Below are 18,294 nucleotides of genomic sequence, written 5' to 3'. Positions count from 1 at the left end.
TTTAAACTTTGTTAGCTCTCCTAATTGGGGATAGAAGAACCTTAAGTCAAACAAATCCAGGTTGGCATACTATTTTAAATAGTTAAAATCAAATGAGAATGAAGACACAGACTTACTGGAGGAGGCACACTACAGACAGGGAGGTGCTGTCCACTGAAAACAACAGAGCATCCTGGGACCTGTTGTGTACTGCAAGCAGGGATGTGCTGGCCTGTGCAGAGAGGAATCCCATGGGGCGCCACTGTGGTTACAGTGTAGGAGACAGGAACTGTTCCTTGATGGAGCTTTTAGGGAAGGAAAGCACAGCTTTTGAGAAAATGTTTCCTATTTTTAAAGTTAACATTTGAGGGCCAGGCATGGTGGTGCAAACATGTAGGCTTGGCACTGGGAGGTGGAAGCAAAAGCATCAGAAATTCCAGGTCATTGCTTTATTTATACAGTGTCTGAAAAGCCTGGGCTAAATGAGACCCCACCCAAACAGAGTGACTGACTCCCCTATTTGCTATTCAGACTCACACTGTATTTTAAAACAGAGTCTTACCTAGTTCAAGTTAGCCTCTAACTTACAATGTAGTCGAAAATGGCCTTGAATTCCTGATCCTCTGCTTTCTCCCAAGTGCTAGAGTTAGAGGCCTGTGACACCACTCCTTGCTTCCTCTAGTAGTCTCAACAGGAGTATTTTCAGTCTTTGCACAGGAAAGATAACTATGAAGATTGCACTAGAACTAGAGCTAAATTTAGGACTGAAGAAGAGGGGCTAGAGACGGCTAACTGGGGAAGAGCACCGTCGCTGTTGCAGAGGACTTGGGTTCAGGCTAAGCACCCACATGGTGGCTCACAATCATTCATAACTCCAAGGGATGCAATATCCTCTTCTGACTTCTGCAGGTACCAGGCATGCATGTGGTATGCATGTGTGTGTGTCTGTGTATGTATGTAAAACACTCATATGTAGAAAATAAATAAAACTATTTTAGGGTCCAGGCATGGGCCCTGACAACACTGCAGACAGAAGCGAGCAAATAGGTAGTGAACTGATGGAAGAGAAAGTGAGGAAATAGATGGCGAAGAGATAGGAGAGGAAGAGAAGCCGAGTGGTTTGTGTGCTATAAAGAAGGGCAGAACAGAAGATGCCAAGGTGGTGAGGAACAGCTTGCACTGCCACCTGAGGTCATGGTGATGTCCTGGCTTATGCTGTGCCAAGGGCCATGTCTGAGTCTGTGGACCGGCAGCAGCAGGGTTCTGAGATGATGTCTATGGCCCATGTTACCACCAAAGGCCATGTGTATGTCCCTTGTCTGGGCTGTCCAAAGGCTGAGTAGAGCTGGTGCCACAACTCACCTGGGCAGCACAGTAAGCTGGCCCTGATGGTATGAGCACTGAAGAGCCAATTCTGCCCCTCACCCGGGCAAAGGAGAGCTCACCCTGGTGGTGCTGGTGCAGGAGAGCTGGCGGGCAAACCAACTTATTACCCAGGCCCAGATCCAGAACCAAACACCTGTCCCATTTATAACCTTTTGAAAGGGGCCAGTTCTACAGACCCAAAGCTGCTGGATCTCCATGACGCTGGGCAATACAGAATATATAAGAGGAGTCCCAGAGAAGACCAGTTTTGAAAGTATGGCAGAAGTCAGATGCTTCTAACCAGACCAATGACTCATTTGCAAGTGAAGCTGTTTGGGCAAAAGGACATACAGGGTGACAAACTGACACACTGAAACTTCCATGAGATGTTACTTTGTTGTTGTTTTTGTTCTCTTTAGGGGGATGAGTGTAGAAGCTGGAACTAGTTACAGATGATTGTTAGCTGTCATTTTTATTGTGAGAATTGAACCTCAGTCCTCTTCATAACAGCCAGTGCTCTCAGCTGCTGAGCCCTTTCTCTAGCCCAAAGCATATGTTTGTCTGTTCAGTTGCAACAGGCAGAAACAAGGAAGTGGCATTTACTGTTAGATCTGGGTTAGTGATATAGAGCTCAGTGCAAGTGAGCCCTGGATTCTATTATCAGCACCCAGCATAAAAACGTAAGTAAGATCAAACCTTCTTTTTCCACCTCATATTTATTGCAGCTATGCCTTCCCCTCGGTTGAGGTGAACCTCAAGCATACTTGTTAATTGTCACTAGAATTACTCTTTTGCAAATACAAACATAACTTGCTGTTTTATATTAGCAGGGTCCTGAATTCAGTTCCCAGCACCCACATGGTGGCTCACAACCATCTCTAATGGGATCCGATACCCTCTCTGATGTGTCTGAAGACAGCTACAGTGTAGTCATATACATAAATCTTAAAAACAAAAACAAAACAAAGCAAAAAAGATTTATTTATCATTTGAATGTATATGTAATATGTGTGTCTGTGTGAGTTTATATGCAGATGCCTGTGATGGCCAGACCTTGTCAGAACTCTTGCAATTGGGGTTTTTGGCAGTTTTAAACCTTTCAAAGCAGGTGCTTAAGAGTCAAACTCCAGTCTCTGCAAGAATGCTTCTGCCATCTCTCCAGCCCCAAGTTTAAAATTTTAAGGGTACCATCTAAATCACTCAAAAAGGCTCTATTAAAAGTAGATCGGGGTTGGGGATTTAGCTCAGGGGTAGAGCACTTGTCTAGCAAGCGCAAAGCCCTGGGTTCGGTCCCCAGCTCCGAAAAAAAGAAAAAAGAAATAAAGAAAAAAAAGTAGATCAAGGGCTGGAGAGATGGCTCAGCGGTTAAGGGGACTGACGGCTCTTCCAGAGGTCCTGAGTTCGAGTCCCAGCAACCACATGGTGGCTCACAACCATCTGTAATGGGATGCTCTCTTCTGAAGTATCTGAAAACACCCACAGTGTATTCACATATAAATAAAATAATTAAATCTTTAAAAAAAAGAGAAATAAAGTAAATCAAACTCCAAAAGTGATGTAAAAGCAGCCAATTCCTAGCATCTCTCCTCAAAGATTTGTGTTACTAACATGCTTTTCTGTCAATGAAAAATGGAATATAACATGCTTGATTTCCATGTGCATTTCTCTAAGCAGAGAATTTTGGTATAGGTTACTAACCATTCAGACTTTCCTTCTCATAGCCTCCACTATCTGCTCATGGCCCATCTTCTACTTTGTCAAAACCAGGTTTGCTGACTTGGGGCTCTCTGTCTCAGCTTGATTTAGCTTGTCCCAACCATCTGCTACCTCAAGGGTTAAAGGCCGTCCACTCTGATCAACTGATTTTTATGGACATCTTACACAACTAATCCCATTCCTCAAGGTTGTGGGGGCAGGCCCAGAATCTACTGAGCGAACTCTTTATACCCCTTTATCATCACCATCACGTTTCCATGTGTCTATATTTGGAAACATGCATGTTCAACCAAGAGGACAACTTGCAAGACTTGGTTTTTCCTTGCACCATGAAGGCTCTGAGGACTAAACGTAGGAGGTCAGGCTTCACAGTGTGTGCCGTTACTGCTGAGCCACCTTGGAAGCCATCCATTTTTATCTTAATGAAGTCTACTTTTTTCAAGTGTGGCTACATCCTTATACACACAGATTTAGAAATCTTTGCTGGGACCGGAGAGAAAGCTAGTTTATAGCACTTGCTGCTCTAGCAGAAGACCTAGGTTCAGTTCCCACCACCCACCTGGTTCACAACCATCTGTAACTCCAGTTCTAGAAGCTCCTTCACCTTCCTCTGACCTTGGCGGGCACTAGGTATACATGTGCTGTACACATATACACAAAGGCAAAACCACTCATACACAAAAAAATAAAGTATAAAAATTTTTTAAATTAAAGCTAAAAAGAAGGGGCTGGAGAGATGGCTCAGTGGTTAAGAGCACTGACTGCTCTTCCAGAGGTCCTGAGTTCAAATCCCAGCAACCACATGGTGGCTCACAACCATCTGCAATGAGATCTGATGCCCTCTTCTGATGTGTCTGAAGACGGCTACAGTGTACTTATACAAAATCAATAAATCTTAAAAAAAAAAAAAACAAAAAACTAAAAAGAAATATTTCCTACTTCATAAAAAACAACCCCTTTCACTAATAATACTATCTTTCGAATACATATCTAAACTCTAACTTGAACTTTTTGTTTTAAGTCTCTAGCTCAGGCTAGCCCTGAACTCTATGAAGCAGAAAATGACCTTGAACTGTTGATACACCAGCCTCCACTTCCTGGGTAATGAAATCCCAGGAGCACCATCACACCTGGTTGAGTGCTGGAGACCACACCTTGTAGGCTAGGCAACCCTCTACCAACTGAGGTACATCCCAACTCTACTTGAATGAACTTCTGTGGAAGAGATAAAATAGGGAGTTCGAACTCATTCTCATGGATACTGAGTCATTACTGCATCAGCGCTAAAGACCTTCAGTCCTCTTTCATGAATTATTTTGGCAATTGGCCAAGCAATTAAATAGTATATATCTGAGCAATGAAAGTACAGTTTTAATTATACACATATACCACTAGCTTTGCTTACTTTTTATGTGTTCTTATTTAAGAAAGTCCTTCCTCCTGAAGGGAATGGAGCTATTCATAAACTACCTAATTGTTTGACCATCATTCATTCACTGAAGACCAAATTCGACCATCACCATAACCAAATACCAAATATCCACAGATGTGTCTTCCTATTTCTAAGCTATATAATGTTTCATTAGCCTAATTGACTATGGCATAGACGCCTTAATTAGTCCTAAAACTGGAAGTAAAACTAGAAATGCTGCTTAGGTCGGTGCTTAGCTGTGTGGCTGAGATGCAAAAAACCCTGGTTTTATTCAATCCTGGGGGAAAAGTTAAATTGCTATTTCTGCTTATGTTGTTTTTTCCTCAGGATTATGCAACAGTGGCTAATTGAAGTATACACTTCAACTACCTAGAAAGCCTATTAACCTCTATTGCTGGGTCTGATTCAGTAAGTCTACTATATACGTTGTGAATTAGCATTTAGAAATAAACAGCTTGCATATGTTTGTGTGTGGATTAAAAAGACAACCTGTGGGAGTTCTTTCCTACCACTATGTAGGTCCTGGGGACTGAACTCAGCAGAGATTTTTCCCTATTGATCCATCTCAGTGGCTCTGAATTGGCATTTTAAAAATGGTGCTGCCACCAATAAAAACTATGTGCAGGGGGTGGAGGAATGGCTCCGTGGTCAAGGATTACTGCAGAGGACCCAGGTTTGATGGCAGCACCCACAGGTGACTCACATCTATCTAGCTGTAACTTCAGTTTCAGGAGATCTGACACCTTTTCCTGCCCTCCAGTGAGCACCAGACATGTGCATAGTACACAGAAATACATGTAGGCCAAGCACCACACATTAAAGAGAAAAGCAAATCAAGAGAGAACCATTTGCTTGAGGCTTTACACCAAGTCCATGAATTTTTTCTTTAAAAGCAAGGTAACAAGTAGTCCTTTAGGTCTACAGGCCAGACTCTGTGAGTCTGGAAAATATAATGTCATAGAAATCAGAACCAACTTTTCAAATATACTGTGATATTATTTGGGACTACACTAATTTTGCATAGTGTATTAATTCTACACTAGTTCTTTACTTAAGAACTGACAGATTTTACAAAACTGGATCTTTCAAGTCAATGGCTCATCTTTTACAAACATTTTCTTAAATTTCCTCAACAATATTTTATAATTTTCTTTATACAATTCTTTGAAGTAGTCTTCAAAATAACAGTGACTCATTTCATGTTCCTTTATTTTCTCTCTCTCTCTCTCTCTCTCTCTCATTCATTCATTCATTCATTCATTCAGACAAGGTCTAACTGAAGCCCTAAATAGATGACCTCAAACTCAAGAGATTAGCTGAGATCCAAGGTGTGTGCCATATCACCTTGCTAAATTTCCATTATTAAAAGGAATCAAGAACTTAAATAAGCTACACTTCAGGAATTAGAGAAACCTGCAACAACAACAACAACAACCAATCAATCAATCAATCAATCAATCAATGGGTCCTAACAAACCACCATTAACTTTGGCCATTTTTATCTCCAGGATACTCTGCTACTGTACCTGGTCATGTATGTCAACCATGACTGCATTCTGCTGGGGTGGATGAGCAGCTGGATGTAACAGACGGGGAGATACATTCGGAGGGTGGAAGGCTCGAGGTTCCTCTATTGCTTGCTGTTGTGCATAAGGGAGATGGTGATAGTTTTCATCTTGACTAATGGAATTATGTCGAGACAGACGTTCCCTTCTTCCTCGCTGACGCCTAACAGGAGGACTGTAATAGGGTAAATGCCAGAAAAGGTCATTACTATAATGCTTACTAGTATGATCCATCAGGATTCCAATTATCTATTACATGTGTGTGCGTGTTATCTTTTGATTATATATTTGTCTCCTCTGTTCTGAATGTACAACAGTTCACCATACAATAGGAAAAGACTATAAACAGGTATTTAAGCTGTAACTTAAAGAAAAACCCACATACTAGTAGTCACATATAACTCAAACATTTCCATGTAGTATATAGTACTGGGCACTATTAAAAAATGTTAAGTATCTAAACAAAGTTTAACTCTGACAGATTTATTTTGGCTAATTTGAGATATCAATGGTGATTTTTAAGATCATATCCAATCTTCTCAGAATGCTGTAACAAAACATTATAACCTGGATGTCTTAAATAGGATCTTGTTCTCTCCAAGTTCTAGGGCTCCCAGTCTCTGATTAAGGTGTAACTGACCTAAGAATTCTGATGAGAGCTCTATTCCTGGCTTATAGACACTCTGCCTTACCCTCGTGTCTGTATATGGCAGAGTGAGCTCTCTGATGTCCCCAATCATAGAAACACAAACCCTATTAGACAAGGACTCCTTCCTTACACCTTTACTCAACCTCAACGACTTCCTTAGAAGTCCCATATCCAATGACAATCATAATGGAGGTTAAAGCTTCACCACACGAGTTCTTGTATAGAGGCACAAAATCATTTAGTCCATAAATTTCCTAACTTATTTATTCCTCTGATTACTATTATTGTGTATATGGAAACAGGTACCTCAACTCAAACTGATTTTCTTGGAATAAGAAAGTGATCTCTGGCAACTAAAGGACAAGGAACTGAGGAAGAAATTAAGTCTTCTGAGAAGGAAAGGCAAGGTCCTTGAACTTTATTCCAGTTTTGTTAAAGACAGCTCTTAAGGGATGCAGACACTGGTAGGGCAGATGTAGGTCATCTCTAAGCTCTAATATGTTCTGACAGTGATAAGGTTTAGAACACATTTTTCAATTACCAGGACTGTACACTAGCCCAGAAGAAGGGGTGTGTGTTGGGGGGTACTAAACATAGGGCTGTTATAAAAATTTAAAACGTGAATTTTTTTCTTACCTCAGCTAGTTCCCAAATAAGACAAAGACTATAAGATTTATTTAATCAAGCTTTACAGCATAATATGGGAATAGTTATTAATCTATTCTAATCCTCTAGCCAATCTGGCTACCATACTGGTCCAGATGCGTTTTAATGGTGTCTCCCCAATCCTCCCCCCACATCAGAAGTCCAGCTCTATTCTCTCCCCTGCTCAGACATTGGCTGATCAGCTTTTATTGACAAATCAGAGAATAAATGGGGAGCAGTATTTATACAACAGTGAGCCAGGAGAGTCTTAGAATAAGCATTACAACACCATGTCTAGACTGCAGCCAAACATGGTTGCAGAGAAATCAGCATTTGAACAATGCAAGGGTAATCCTTACATAGCGTACAATAACATGCCCACACAGGACTTTATGGACAGTAGGCAAATAATCTACCTTTAAGTTATAGTCTAGCTTCACAATCCATTCTAAATCAAGGCAGTGGAATTTATATATAATGGCCAAAATTCACGTTAGGTAAATCCCTTTAGTCTCTTTCCTTTTCTTCAGTTATTAATGAGGAGCTTAATGAATTCTTTACAACCTAAGATAGAAACCTAAACAGCTTTCAACTTTTATGCATGAATATACATATGTGCAGGTACAGACATTTATATCTACAGAAATATGCTCTCTGACACTAAAAACTAGTCACAAACCCACCAGTGGAAGTAAAGAAAAGAACAGTGATCACTAACCTTCTCCTGTTGCGTGCAGGTGTGTTACATCGTTCCCCTGAGAAGTGATGCTGATTTGGTCGAACTGAAGGGGGCTGCCTATTTGATGTCATCTCCCATGGTCGCATTGGTGGTGAGGGAGCTGGTGATGCTGATGTATAATCAAAGACTGAATGAGAGAGGCGCTGTCTCTTAGGACTTGGACTATCTTCACTCTGCCAACGCAACCAAAAGGATCGACTGAATAAGCCATATGGAATTTACATTACTTCATATGCAATAGGTAAAACCTGCATTTCTCACAAAAACCATAAAGGATAGGCACTGCACTAACAATCCAAATTTAAACTCCTAAGTTAAGAAATGTAGGGGCAGAGGTAGAGAAAAGGGGGTTGCAAAGTAAATATCCATGTAAAAACTGAACTTTGAAAACCACCACATTGGATAACAACAAGTAAGAGACAGCTAAGAAGCCTGACCTTCTGGAAATGCTAGCCTACTGAGGAAGGCCACTGTGCTATCAGCCATCCGCTCATCCTTTAGACAGGGATGGTAAGTTTGGTTAGGAAGAGCCCCCACCCCCTTTTTCTGAGCAGGCCTGATCTCGGGTGCTAAGCACACACCTCTACCATTCTTGTTATCCAGGAAGTTATTTCTTCAGTGATGGTTACATGGATAAACTTTACATAAAAGAGAGCCAACTGACTAAGACCAACAATTCTTTTTAGAATGTCATAGTACTTTGCAAGTATCATCCAATGTTCAAAGGTCATAGTATAAGCTTTGGAGCTATAAAATTTATATGACTATGTAATTGCTATTAACTCCAGGATTCCCCAACCAATTCAATTTCCCAATTGCATCTCACCAACTGCCAAAATTCCAAATTAGCTGAAAGTATGACAGGCTACAACTACATTTTGTTAGAAAGACTGTTCCATTTCTGCGCTACCTAATCTATACCCCCAAGTTTTAATTATTAGTCATTGAAATACTTTTGATATTTGTGAACACATACTGTAAGTTTATATTTATTTTTATTTTATGCATGCAGGTGTTATGCGTGCATGTCTGTGCACCATGTGTATCCAACACCTGTGAAGACCAGGAGGATATCGGAGCCTCTGGAACTAGAGTTATAAATGGTTTTCAGCCATATGGGAGAGGTGGGGGGCTAGAAACTGGTCCCCAGTCCAATGCAAGTCCAATAAGTGCTTTGACCAGGTAAGCCACCTTTCTAGCCAACAGAGACAAGCAAAGAAAACAACTGATTTTAGGAACAAAGCAAACTGATCAAGGGAGCCGGGCCTAGAGTGTGACCCCAGAACTTGGGAGAAGGCGGCCAGAAGACTGGTAGTCTAAGGCCATCCTTGGTTACATAAGGAGAGTTCAAGGCTGGGTTAGGCTGTATGAGACCCTCTCTTAAATAAAAAAAAAATAAAATAAAATAAAATAAATAGCTCAATGGGTACATTTGATCTTTCAAAATTGTTTAGCAAATGTATCACTAAAATATCACCTATATCCTCTTAATGGTATTATTTAAATATACTTGTTTTTTAATTATTTTAATAAAAAGCCAGGTTTTATAATGAGAATCCCCAAACTTTAAGAGCACACAGGCATGCACGCACACATATCTATGGTAAGAAAATTACTGCCTAGTAGCCCAGACAGACCTCTAACTTGTCCTATAGCTAAGAAAGACTTTGAACTTCTATGTCATCCTCCTTGTCCTGAGTGCTGGGGTTACAGGCAGTTTATGTCATATTCTACTTTATATTTTTTTGTTTTTGAAGGCAGTGTGTCAAAGTAGCCCAGACTGGCTTTGAACTCAGAGATCTATCCACTTCTACCTCCTAAATAAATGCTGGAATTAAGAAGGTGTGCGCCACCTACCCAGTAAGAATTGCTACTTCTGATCTGAGATTCCCAGTGACACTTGGTGCTGCTAGATAGAATCAAACTCCAAAAACCACTGAATTACCAGATGGGGCTGTCTTTTTGAAAAAAAAAAATTGTTTTGAATTCTCGAGTTGTCAACAGTTTAAATGTGTAAAACGTTAAGTCATACAGTTACTATCTACTGTACTGAGCACAGGTATAGACTGGGAACCAAGGGAGGAAAGGGGGCAGCAGGGTATGGAGGTCTCACGATGAGTATCAAACAGAAGCAGAAGCAGGTTCCAGCTTCTATCTGACGACTTTAGCAATCATTCTACTTTTTGAGAATTTCATTCCCAAAGAAGGGAGGCAGGCTTATGTTAAAAGAGGTGCAAAGGTTCATCTTGACTAACATGATGGGATAGAGAATCAAGCTTATGAGCATGTCTGAGAAGTTTCTAGATTAAGAGTTAACTGAGGCAAGAAGATCAATTCTAAATACAATGGCTGGGGTTTTGGACTGAGCCGAGGAAGGAAGCTGAGCAGCTCTGCTTCTTGGAAGTGGGTCGGGGGAGGTGGCACAATGAGACCCCACTGCCTCCCAATCTCACTGCCACAAGGAACCATACTTAAAATGTGAAGTCTACAGACCTGAGCTCTATCCACAAAAAACACATAAAAAGCAAAGCTAACCCCAGCATTTGGGACAGACAGAGACAGCAGAGTCCTTGGTCAGGCAGTGTAACCTACTATGCTGAGATTCAGGCCAGTGAGACCCTATCTCAAAAGAACTTTGTACAAGAAGGCTGACCTCTGCGCCAACACGAGGAAAGCAAGACGAAGCACAGGAATGTTAACAAAGACTGACGCGATTGGTCCCCAAAAGTCACAAATGGCAAAAGCTTTTTGTCCACTAACACTGGTGATAGGCTAGGGCAGTGGTTCTCAACCTGTGGGAGTTGATCTACCCTTTCACAGGGACTGGCTATCAGATAGTCACATGATGATTCATAACAATAGCAAAACTAGTTAGGAAGTAACAATGAAAACAATTTTATGGTTGGGGGTCACCATGACATGAGGGACTGCATTACAGGGTTGCAGCACTAGGGGAGGTTAAGAGCCACTGGGCTAGGAGCAGGGTTTGAGCCCAGAATCACTTCAGGCAGGGAGGCATGGCAGTGCTAGGGAGGTGGATGGATCTATGGGGGCCCCTGACAACCTAGCCACCTTGTCTCTAGGCCAACTATCAGACACAACAGTAAGGCTCAAGAACAATACCTTCTCTGCTACGACTGTCCTAATAATGAGCCATATGTCTAACTCCATGTTTATAATAAAAATGATTATTTTATGCCCAAAGAAAGCTAACTACAGAGGAGTTGAGTTCTTGGAAAATGGAAGCCTCACCTAGGAAACAGAGAGGGTGTTTTGAGAGAGAGAGACAGACACAGACACAGACACACAAAGAGAGAGAGAGAGAGAGAGAGAATACAAAAAGGTTGAGCCTGGCAGCAGAGACCTGTTAATACCAGCTGAACAAAGCAAGTCCCTGGCTCAAAGTTAAAAAAAAAAAATCAGTAAGCATATAAGCAAAATAAATAAATAAGTGGCTGGAGAGATGGCTTGGTATTGTTCTTGGAGCCCATATTCATATAGTGGCTCATGTTATAGCTCCAGGTGTGTGCCCATGCGCGCGCGCGCGCACGCGCACACACACACACAAATCATTTATCTGAGAATCAATCCCCTTCTCATGGGGTAACAAGGTTCTATTACTTATGGCATGTGTCTGTGTGAGTGTATGCAGGTACCCTAGGAAGCCAGAGGAAGATTTCAGATCCCTTCAGCTAGGATCACAAGCATGTGTGAGCTGTTGTAATGGAAACTGGGATCCAAACTCCAGTCTTCATGGTAAGAACAGAAAGTACTTTTTACCACTGAGCAATACTGAGTAGTGTCTACAGCATGTCAGGTTTTTAAGGGGAAAGGCACAGCTGAAACAAGGGACACATTTTGACATGAGATTTAGCCAGTGTGTCAGTATTTCTCAGGACTTCTGAAGACCCACCTACTTTCTTATCCAGGGCAGAAACTGAATAGAGAGAAATCTCTGGCTCTCCACTAGAAAAAGCCTTGTGCTAAAGGTAGAGGAAAGATTAAATTAGTACTATAAACAAAATTAAAATACTTCTTACTTCTCAATGAACCTGAGGGATTAGAGTAACCCGTATGAGTAGTTAGAGGGTGTAACATTACTAGTTAGAGGGTGTAACATTACTAGTTAGAGGGTGTAACATTACTAGTTAGAGGATGTAACATTACTAGTTAGAGGGTATAACATTACTAGTTAGAGGGTGTAGCATATGGCTAACATGGGCAAAGGTCTCTGTGCAACTGTCAACAGCTTTGGAGAAAAAAAAAAGCAAAACAGGAAAAACACCAAGCATAGTTAGCTCTAACTTTTAACTTTAATCTATTGCATTTGTAATTACTAAGTTTAAAGTTAATATTCACTCCTGAAACCTTCAACAGAATATGGAGAACACAGAAAATGAGAAGTATTTATTAATATCTGTAGTTAAGTGTATTGCTTAGCAATTTTAAGAATTCTTTTATTTTTGGATACAGGATAGCCCTGGCTGGCCTGAAACTAACTATGTAGACTAGGCTAGCCTTAAACTCAATAAATCTACTTGTGGCCTTAAACTCAATAAATCTACTTGTCTCTGCCTCCCAAACTGGGATTAAAGGTGCATGACATCCAGCCTTAAAGTTCCTCTCTGCCCTTCCTTTCTTTCCTTCCAGTTTTGTTTGGTTTTTGAGATAAGGTATGTCTCTGTCTCTATCTATCTCTCTATCTCTCTCTGTCTCTCTGTCTCTCTCATTCTCTCTCTCGCCTCTCTCCCCCACCCCCCAGAACAATATGTCGACCAGGTTGATCTTGAACTTGCAGAAATCTGCCTCCTTCAGCCTCAAGAGTGCTGGAATTAAAGGCACTTGCCACCAACTCTGGCTTTAAATTTCTTAAGTGTCAAGTCACCTAACTATATTGAGCTTCTATATGCAGATAATTCTGTAATCAAATATCAATATGCCACACAATTCAGACAGCTATGCTTCCTAAAACTACTACATGCTAAATTCTTACAAATATTTACAGAAATGTGAGTGTCTATCGGTAGAGTGATACAGTAAGCACAACACAGCTAAAATCAGATGAGGCCCTCGCTCCACAATTGAATGCAAGTGTGCACCTCGAACATTTTAAAGCCTCTTTCCTTACTTAGAACAAGATGTCTAGTTTATTCTGAGATTTAAAAACAGTAAGATATGGGTTGGGGATTTAGCTCAGTGGTAGAGCGCTTGCCTACCAAGCGCAAGGCCCTGGGTTTGGTCCCCAGCTCCGAAAAAAAAGAAAAAAGAAAAACAGTAAGATATAATATACATGTAACAGAAAATCCAGCACAAATCCTAAAAGGAGTACCAGACTAAAGAGCCCTGAATCACCTATAGGTACCCACAGCACATGCCAAACTTAATGTATCCTAAGTATTTCTCTTTAATCAAAGTTCAGTAGCCAAAATGAGCAAACTCAAGGGATCTCATTAATAACCCACGGTGAATTTAATATATCTGTACTCATTTTCATCTTATTAAATTTCTTTAAATCAAACTTGTATGTATTGGTACTAAGAAGTACGGAAAGCAAACACATTATGTTCTGGGCCCTAAGCAAGTAGCAATGGCTTAAAATAAATGCTTTCCTACACCGCTCAGGTGTCTTAGTATTTTCTATTTTCCTACAGAAACTGAATGGTTAGAACAAATGATTAAGACAAGAAAGATTTTTAAAAACAGAGTATTGAGTGGTAAAATAGTGAACAGTAGTACAAGAGAAGAGACTCTTCAGAAAAGCTCAGTTACCTTCCAGAAGTCTCTGAGAAGCGTTTATCCCATACGACAGAAAAGTGAGAGGATACTCACAAGCCTGTTTAAGCCTTCCTAGAAACAAGCTAGAATCTGTGGCTGTCAGCCCTGTGTAGGGAAAGGGTAAACATATAAGAACCTGGAAGAAAGCTTTGAAGTGAGCATCCTCTTGAATGGTAGTGTTCTGATCACTTGGGAGAAGAGGGAACAGGCTCGGAAGTCTCACCCTTTCACAAATCACCTTGTTAGGATGGCCAGGTAGAGGTGCTGAATTTGCCCCGGGAGATATCTGGGAAAAAGAGGGAGAAGAAAAGGATAGTTCATGGCTAGCCATACAGATATGGAGAGTCAAGCCTATGAAGGACAGTTTGGGTTTTTCTAGTGTCTGATGATTCTGCCAGCAGAGGGGGTGGGGTGGGGTGGGGTCGGGAGTAACTTTAAACATCAAAATATACAGGAGGCAGAGACTGCCTCTAGCAGTAGAGCTTCTCACACAAAAAGGTTTGAAATAAAAAACATCACAGCTTGGGAATTTAAGTTCTTGTTTCCCAAATACCTAGTATTAACCTCTTTTGTTGATGACCCCTAAAGGTCAGACCTCAGGTTAAGACCCGAGGTTAAAATCACTATACTTGCGGTGAATGTCTGCCTACACTGGATTTTTTCCTCAATGCACTTTTACAACTTTTAGAGAGCATGGTGAAAAAAGACTTGACAATACTTATGTTAAAAGTTCTATACTATCAGCCGAAGGACAACATATACAAATGTTCTGTTTGTCTGGGAACGGCCTCTCCACTCTATTCTGTAAACTTTAGCTACATTCATTCAGTACTAGGGAGGCTGAAGCAAGAACATCCCAAGTTTAAACAAACCTGGGCTAGAAATCATGATCCTTTCTAAGATTTATCTTAGAAAGCAATCGAAAACCCTCAAACAGTGACAAAAGGCCAAATAGCCGAAACAACACGAAACTAGAGGCTCTGCTAAGGGAATGAAGAGAATTCTCAGAAGCCTGAAAGTAAACTACTGTAGCTTAAAACTCCAGACTGTGGGTTAAATCTCCTTAAATCTGTGTGAATCTGTAGCAATTAAAACCATGAACAACACTCTTCACTATGTTGTGACAGTGAAGTTTTCCTTGGGGACTCCATAAAGATTTGCTGTGCTCACACATACAAAAAAACAAAACAAAATAAAATAAAATGTGCTTAACACTATGCCTTGACAGTGTTTGCTGCATTCCTTCCCTCAGTCTTAGATTTAAGAGTCTCCTTAGTTACAAGCTCTAAACTAGAAAAAGGCATGGTTTCCTACCTTCAACAAGAATACGCTATCAAAGAAGGAGGGAGAGGGGAAAAGGGAAGAACAATAACCAAGTAAATAACTGCTTAGCAAGGTTTTGATGAAGTCGACATTGATAACTGGCAGTATAGTAAGGAACAGACAACTGTCAGGATGGCAGATAGGAAAGAAGATGCTAGAGAGGAAATTAAAAGACATCAAAAAATTGAATGCTGTAATACAGCCATGCTTTGATCATCTCTGGCCCATCATAACTTTGCTGTCAGTGTGGGATAAATCTCATAAACGTGGTAAGAACAAAAACACTGCCAAAGATCTACTGCCATCCCTCAGAAGTGAGTAAAGAGGAACACTGGTTAGTTTACTACACAGTGTATTCTGGATATATACTATAGTTTATCTCTGTATTACAAGCATAACGTGCTAATGTTCTTTACATTTATGAGTATGCACAGCTGAAGGGATATTTACTGTTTTCCAAAAGCTAAGAGTTACATACATATATGTTAAAGAACTAAGCTATAAAGATTGAAAAATAAAAATCTCAATGAACTTATTTTAATTAAAAAGCAAAGGCCAACACAATGGCTTAGTAGGTAAAAGGTCTTGCCATCAAGTCTGATGACCTGGATTAGATGCCTGGAACCCACATAGTGGATAGAGAAAGAGAACTTACTCCCAAAAGTTTCTGACCTCCACGTGTCATGGATTAAATGTGTGCCACCCTAATTAAATAAACGTGAAAAGGGGCAGGACAAAACGATACAAGCAACCAAAAATAGTATGATATTTAAGTACCATCACGCAGAAAAATACTGGGACATAATTGAATTGATAATAAAAGGAAGATTTGATTCCCAGCATATCAAAAGTAAAAAAGTTCACTCAGCCTTGCAAGCAGTTTGAGCCTCTAATCATAAAATTCCAGAAGCTAAGATAGGACTGTTACAAATTCTAGGCCAGCCTTACATAGTAAGTCCTTTCTCAAAATAAAAAACAAATCAAAAATAGATTAGAGATATATTTGCCATTCTTGATCTTCATTCAGCAAGGAATGTCACAAATTCTCCCCCAAAAGAGCTATTTCTTCTTCTAGTTAGTACTCTACCGGCAATCTTAGGGCTTTTTTAATGTTCACAGTAAATAAAATCTGTAGTGCTTTTTACCTTTTTAAAAGTAAATGGATGTTTTGTCTTTATCTGTTCACCACATGTGTGCCAGGTGCCCTTGGAGGCCAGAAGAGGGCACTGTATACCCTGAACTGGAATTATGTACAGTTGTGAGATGCCTGTGGGTGCTGGGAACCAAACTCCAAGTCCTCTGAAAGAGCAGTCAGTGTTCTAACTGCTGAGCTCTCTCTCTGGCCCTGTACTGTGTTTTAAGCAGGCCATTTACCGTCAACAATCATGGTCAGTTTTACAAATCAAAAGCACAAGCACCTGGCTAGCAAACCAGAAATCAGTTAGCCTTATTCTTCAGTCTTAGATCCTTTCAAAAATTAAGAGTTCCATCATTATGAGTAAAAACAAACAAACAAACAACAACAAAAAACCCTGGCACCCTTGGCTCTTGTCATACTAAGAGCTTTCACAATAGTTTTCTTCTATTTATCTCTAAAGGCAAATAATATGGTGGAAGAAATTATATTCAAGTCCTATAGTATCCATAATAAACCAGTGCTGGGCTTGATCAGAACCAGAACTGATCCTTACGGTAAATTCATAGTTTTACTTGTATGGAGAATATGATTAGCGGACTTCCTATTTAAGATGTCACCATAAATTCTCATCACTTATGTATAATCCTCCCTCACTATACTTCCAGCAGATTCCATTGATTTGAGGTGGGGGTGTGACAAAGTAGGAGTGCATCTCAGGGTAATCAAGATTCCAACAGTTGATTTTAAGTTAATCAGGAAAGAGAGATCATCCTAAGAGGGCTTGACTTAATCTGAGGAAGTTCCTAAAAAACAGGACGGAGCCATTCTTGAGAAGATCTCTATGAGCCTTTCAAACTAAGGGAGCATAGAGCAGGGAACTGGGGATAGCAGCCCTAGGCACTGGGGCAGTTACCATAATCTATCAACCACTAATTTCAAAAGAGAACAACCAAGTAAAGAGTTTGAGCTCCAGCCAGGTAAGACAGATACTGAGCAGAAGACCCACTCACTTAGACCAGGACTTCTCATACAAGGTTTCTGGTTGGTTGGTTTTCTTGAGAAGTGTCTCACTAAGTAACTCAAACTGGCCTTGAACAAGAGATCTGTTTGTCTCTGCCTCCCAAAAGCTGGGATTAAAGTGCACTACAAGTAAATTTTAAGAACAGGTTTTTGTTAAATTCCAAGTAATCAGAGAAATACAAGAGAAAGCTAACTTAACATACTATACATCTGGATTTACTAAAATGAAATGTTCAGAACTCAAACTTCCTTTACAGAAGCATAAACTAAGACATTTTATGGGGCTAGGATATTATTCAACGGTAGGGCACTTATCTAGCATGCACAAACCTTGTGTTTGATTTCTCAGAACCCCCTCCCATGCCACTTTTTTAATTGAAACAAAATCTCAACCTGCTAATGGCTAACTTCATGCCAGGAGATGAACTGGGCCCTGTGTTGATTAGTTTTGTCAACCTGACACAAGCTACAGTCTCATCTAGAGAGGGAACCTCAAGAGAGAAAATGTATCCTCAAACTGGCTTATAGGCAGGGCTTTTAATCCCAGTAGGAAGATCTCCTAGTGTTCAAGACTAGCATGCTCTACATTGTGAGTTCTGGGCTAGTCAGAGCTACACAGTGAGACCCTATCTCAAATAAATAAGACAAGCATATATATCTTTAAAAGGCCTATAAAGCATTTTCTTGATTAATGTCTGATATGGAGGGCCAGGCCCATTATGAACAAGCACTACCATCCCTGGACAAGTGGACCTGGATTGTGTTAGAAAGCACGTTGAGCAAAACAGTATGGACAGCATTTTCCATGGCCTCTACTTCTGTTCCTGCCCTAGCTTCCCTTCATGATGGATTATAAGCTATATATAAGTGAAATAAACTTTTTCCCAAGGTTGCTTTTGGTTACTGTTTATCAAACCAACAGGAAGCAAACCAAGACAGGCTCTCAGA

General features: G+C 40.4%; 1 protein-coding gene across 9 annotated transcripts in view; it reads right to left on the bottom strand.

Annotated features, from left to right (window-relative positions):
* Positions 1-18,294, bottom strand: part of Rnf38 (ring finger protein 38) — a 107,507-nt gene that overhangs the window by 16,307 nt on the left and 72,906 nt on the right. For 3 of the 9 annotated variants that reach the window (XM_032891483.1, XM_032891502.1, XM_032891446.1), the window contains 4 exons: positions 14,002-14,151; positions 8,070-8,263; positions 6,019-6,232; positions 117-284 (listed from right to left, as the gene is read on the bottom strand). In XM_032891483.1, coding sequence (XP_032747374.1) covers positions 117-284; positions 6,019-6,232; positions 8,070-8,176 — 489 coding nt within the window. In that variant the 5' untranslated portion in view covers positions 8,177-8,263; positions 14,002-14,151. The remainder of the gene's footprint in view (positions 1-116; positions 285-6,018; positions 6,233-8,069; positions 8,264-14,001; positions 14,152-18,294) is intronic. The other 6 variants (XM_032891493.1, XM_032891519.1, XM_032891455.1 and 3 more) reach the window with 2 other exon arrangements.

The sequence above is a fragment of the Rattus rattus genome, chromosome 1 (assembly GCF_011064425.1).
Source record: "Rattus rattus isolate New Zealand chromosome 1, Rrattus_CSIRO_v1, whole genome shotgun sequence".
Taxonomy (NCBI): domain Eukaryota; kingdom Metazoa; phylum Chordata; class Mammalia; order Rodentia; family Muridae; genus Rattus; species Rattus rattus.
This window is presented reverse-complemented; position numbering and strand designations above follow the sequence as displayed.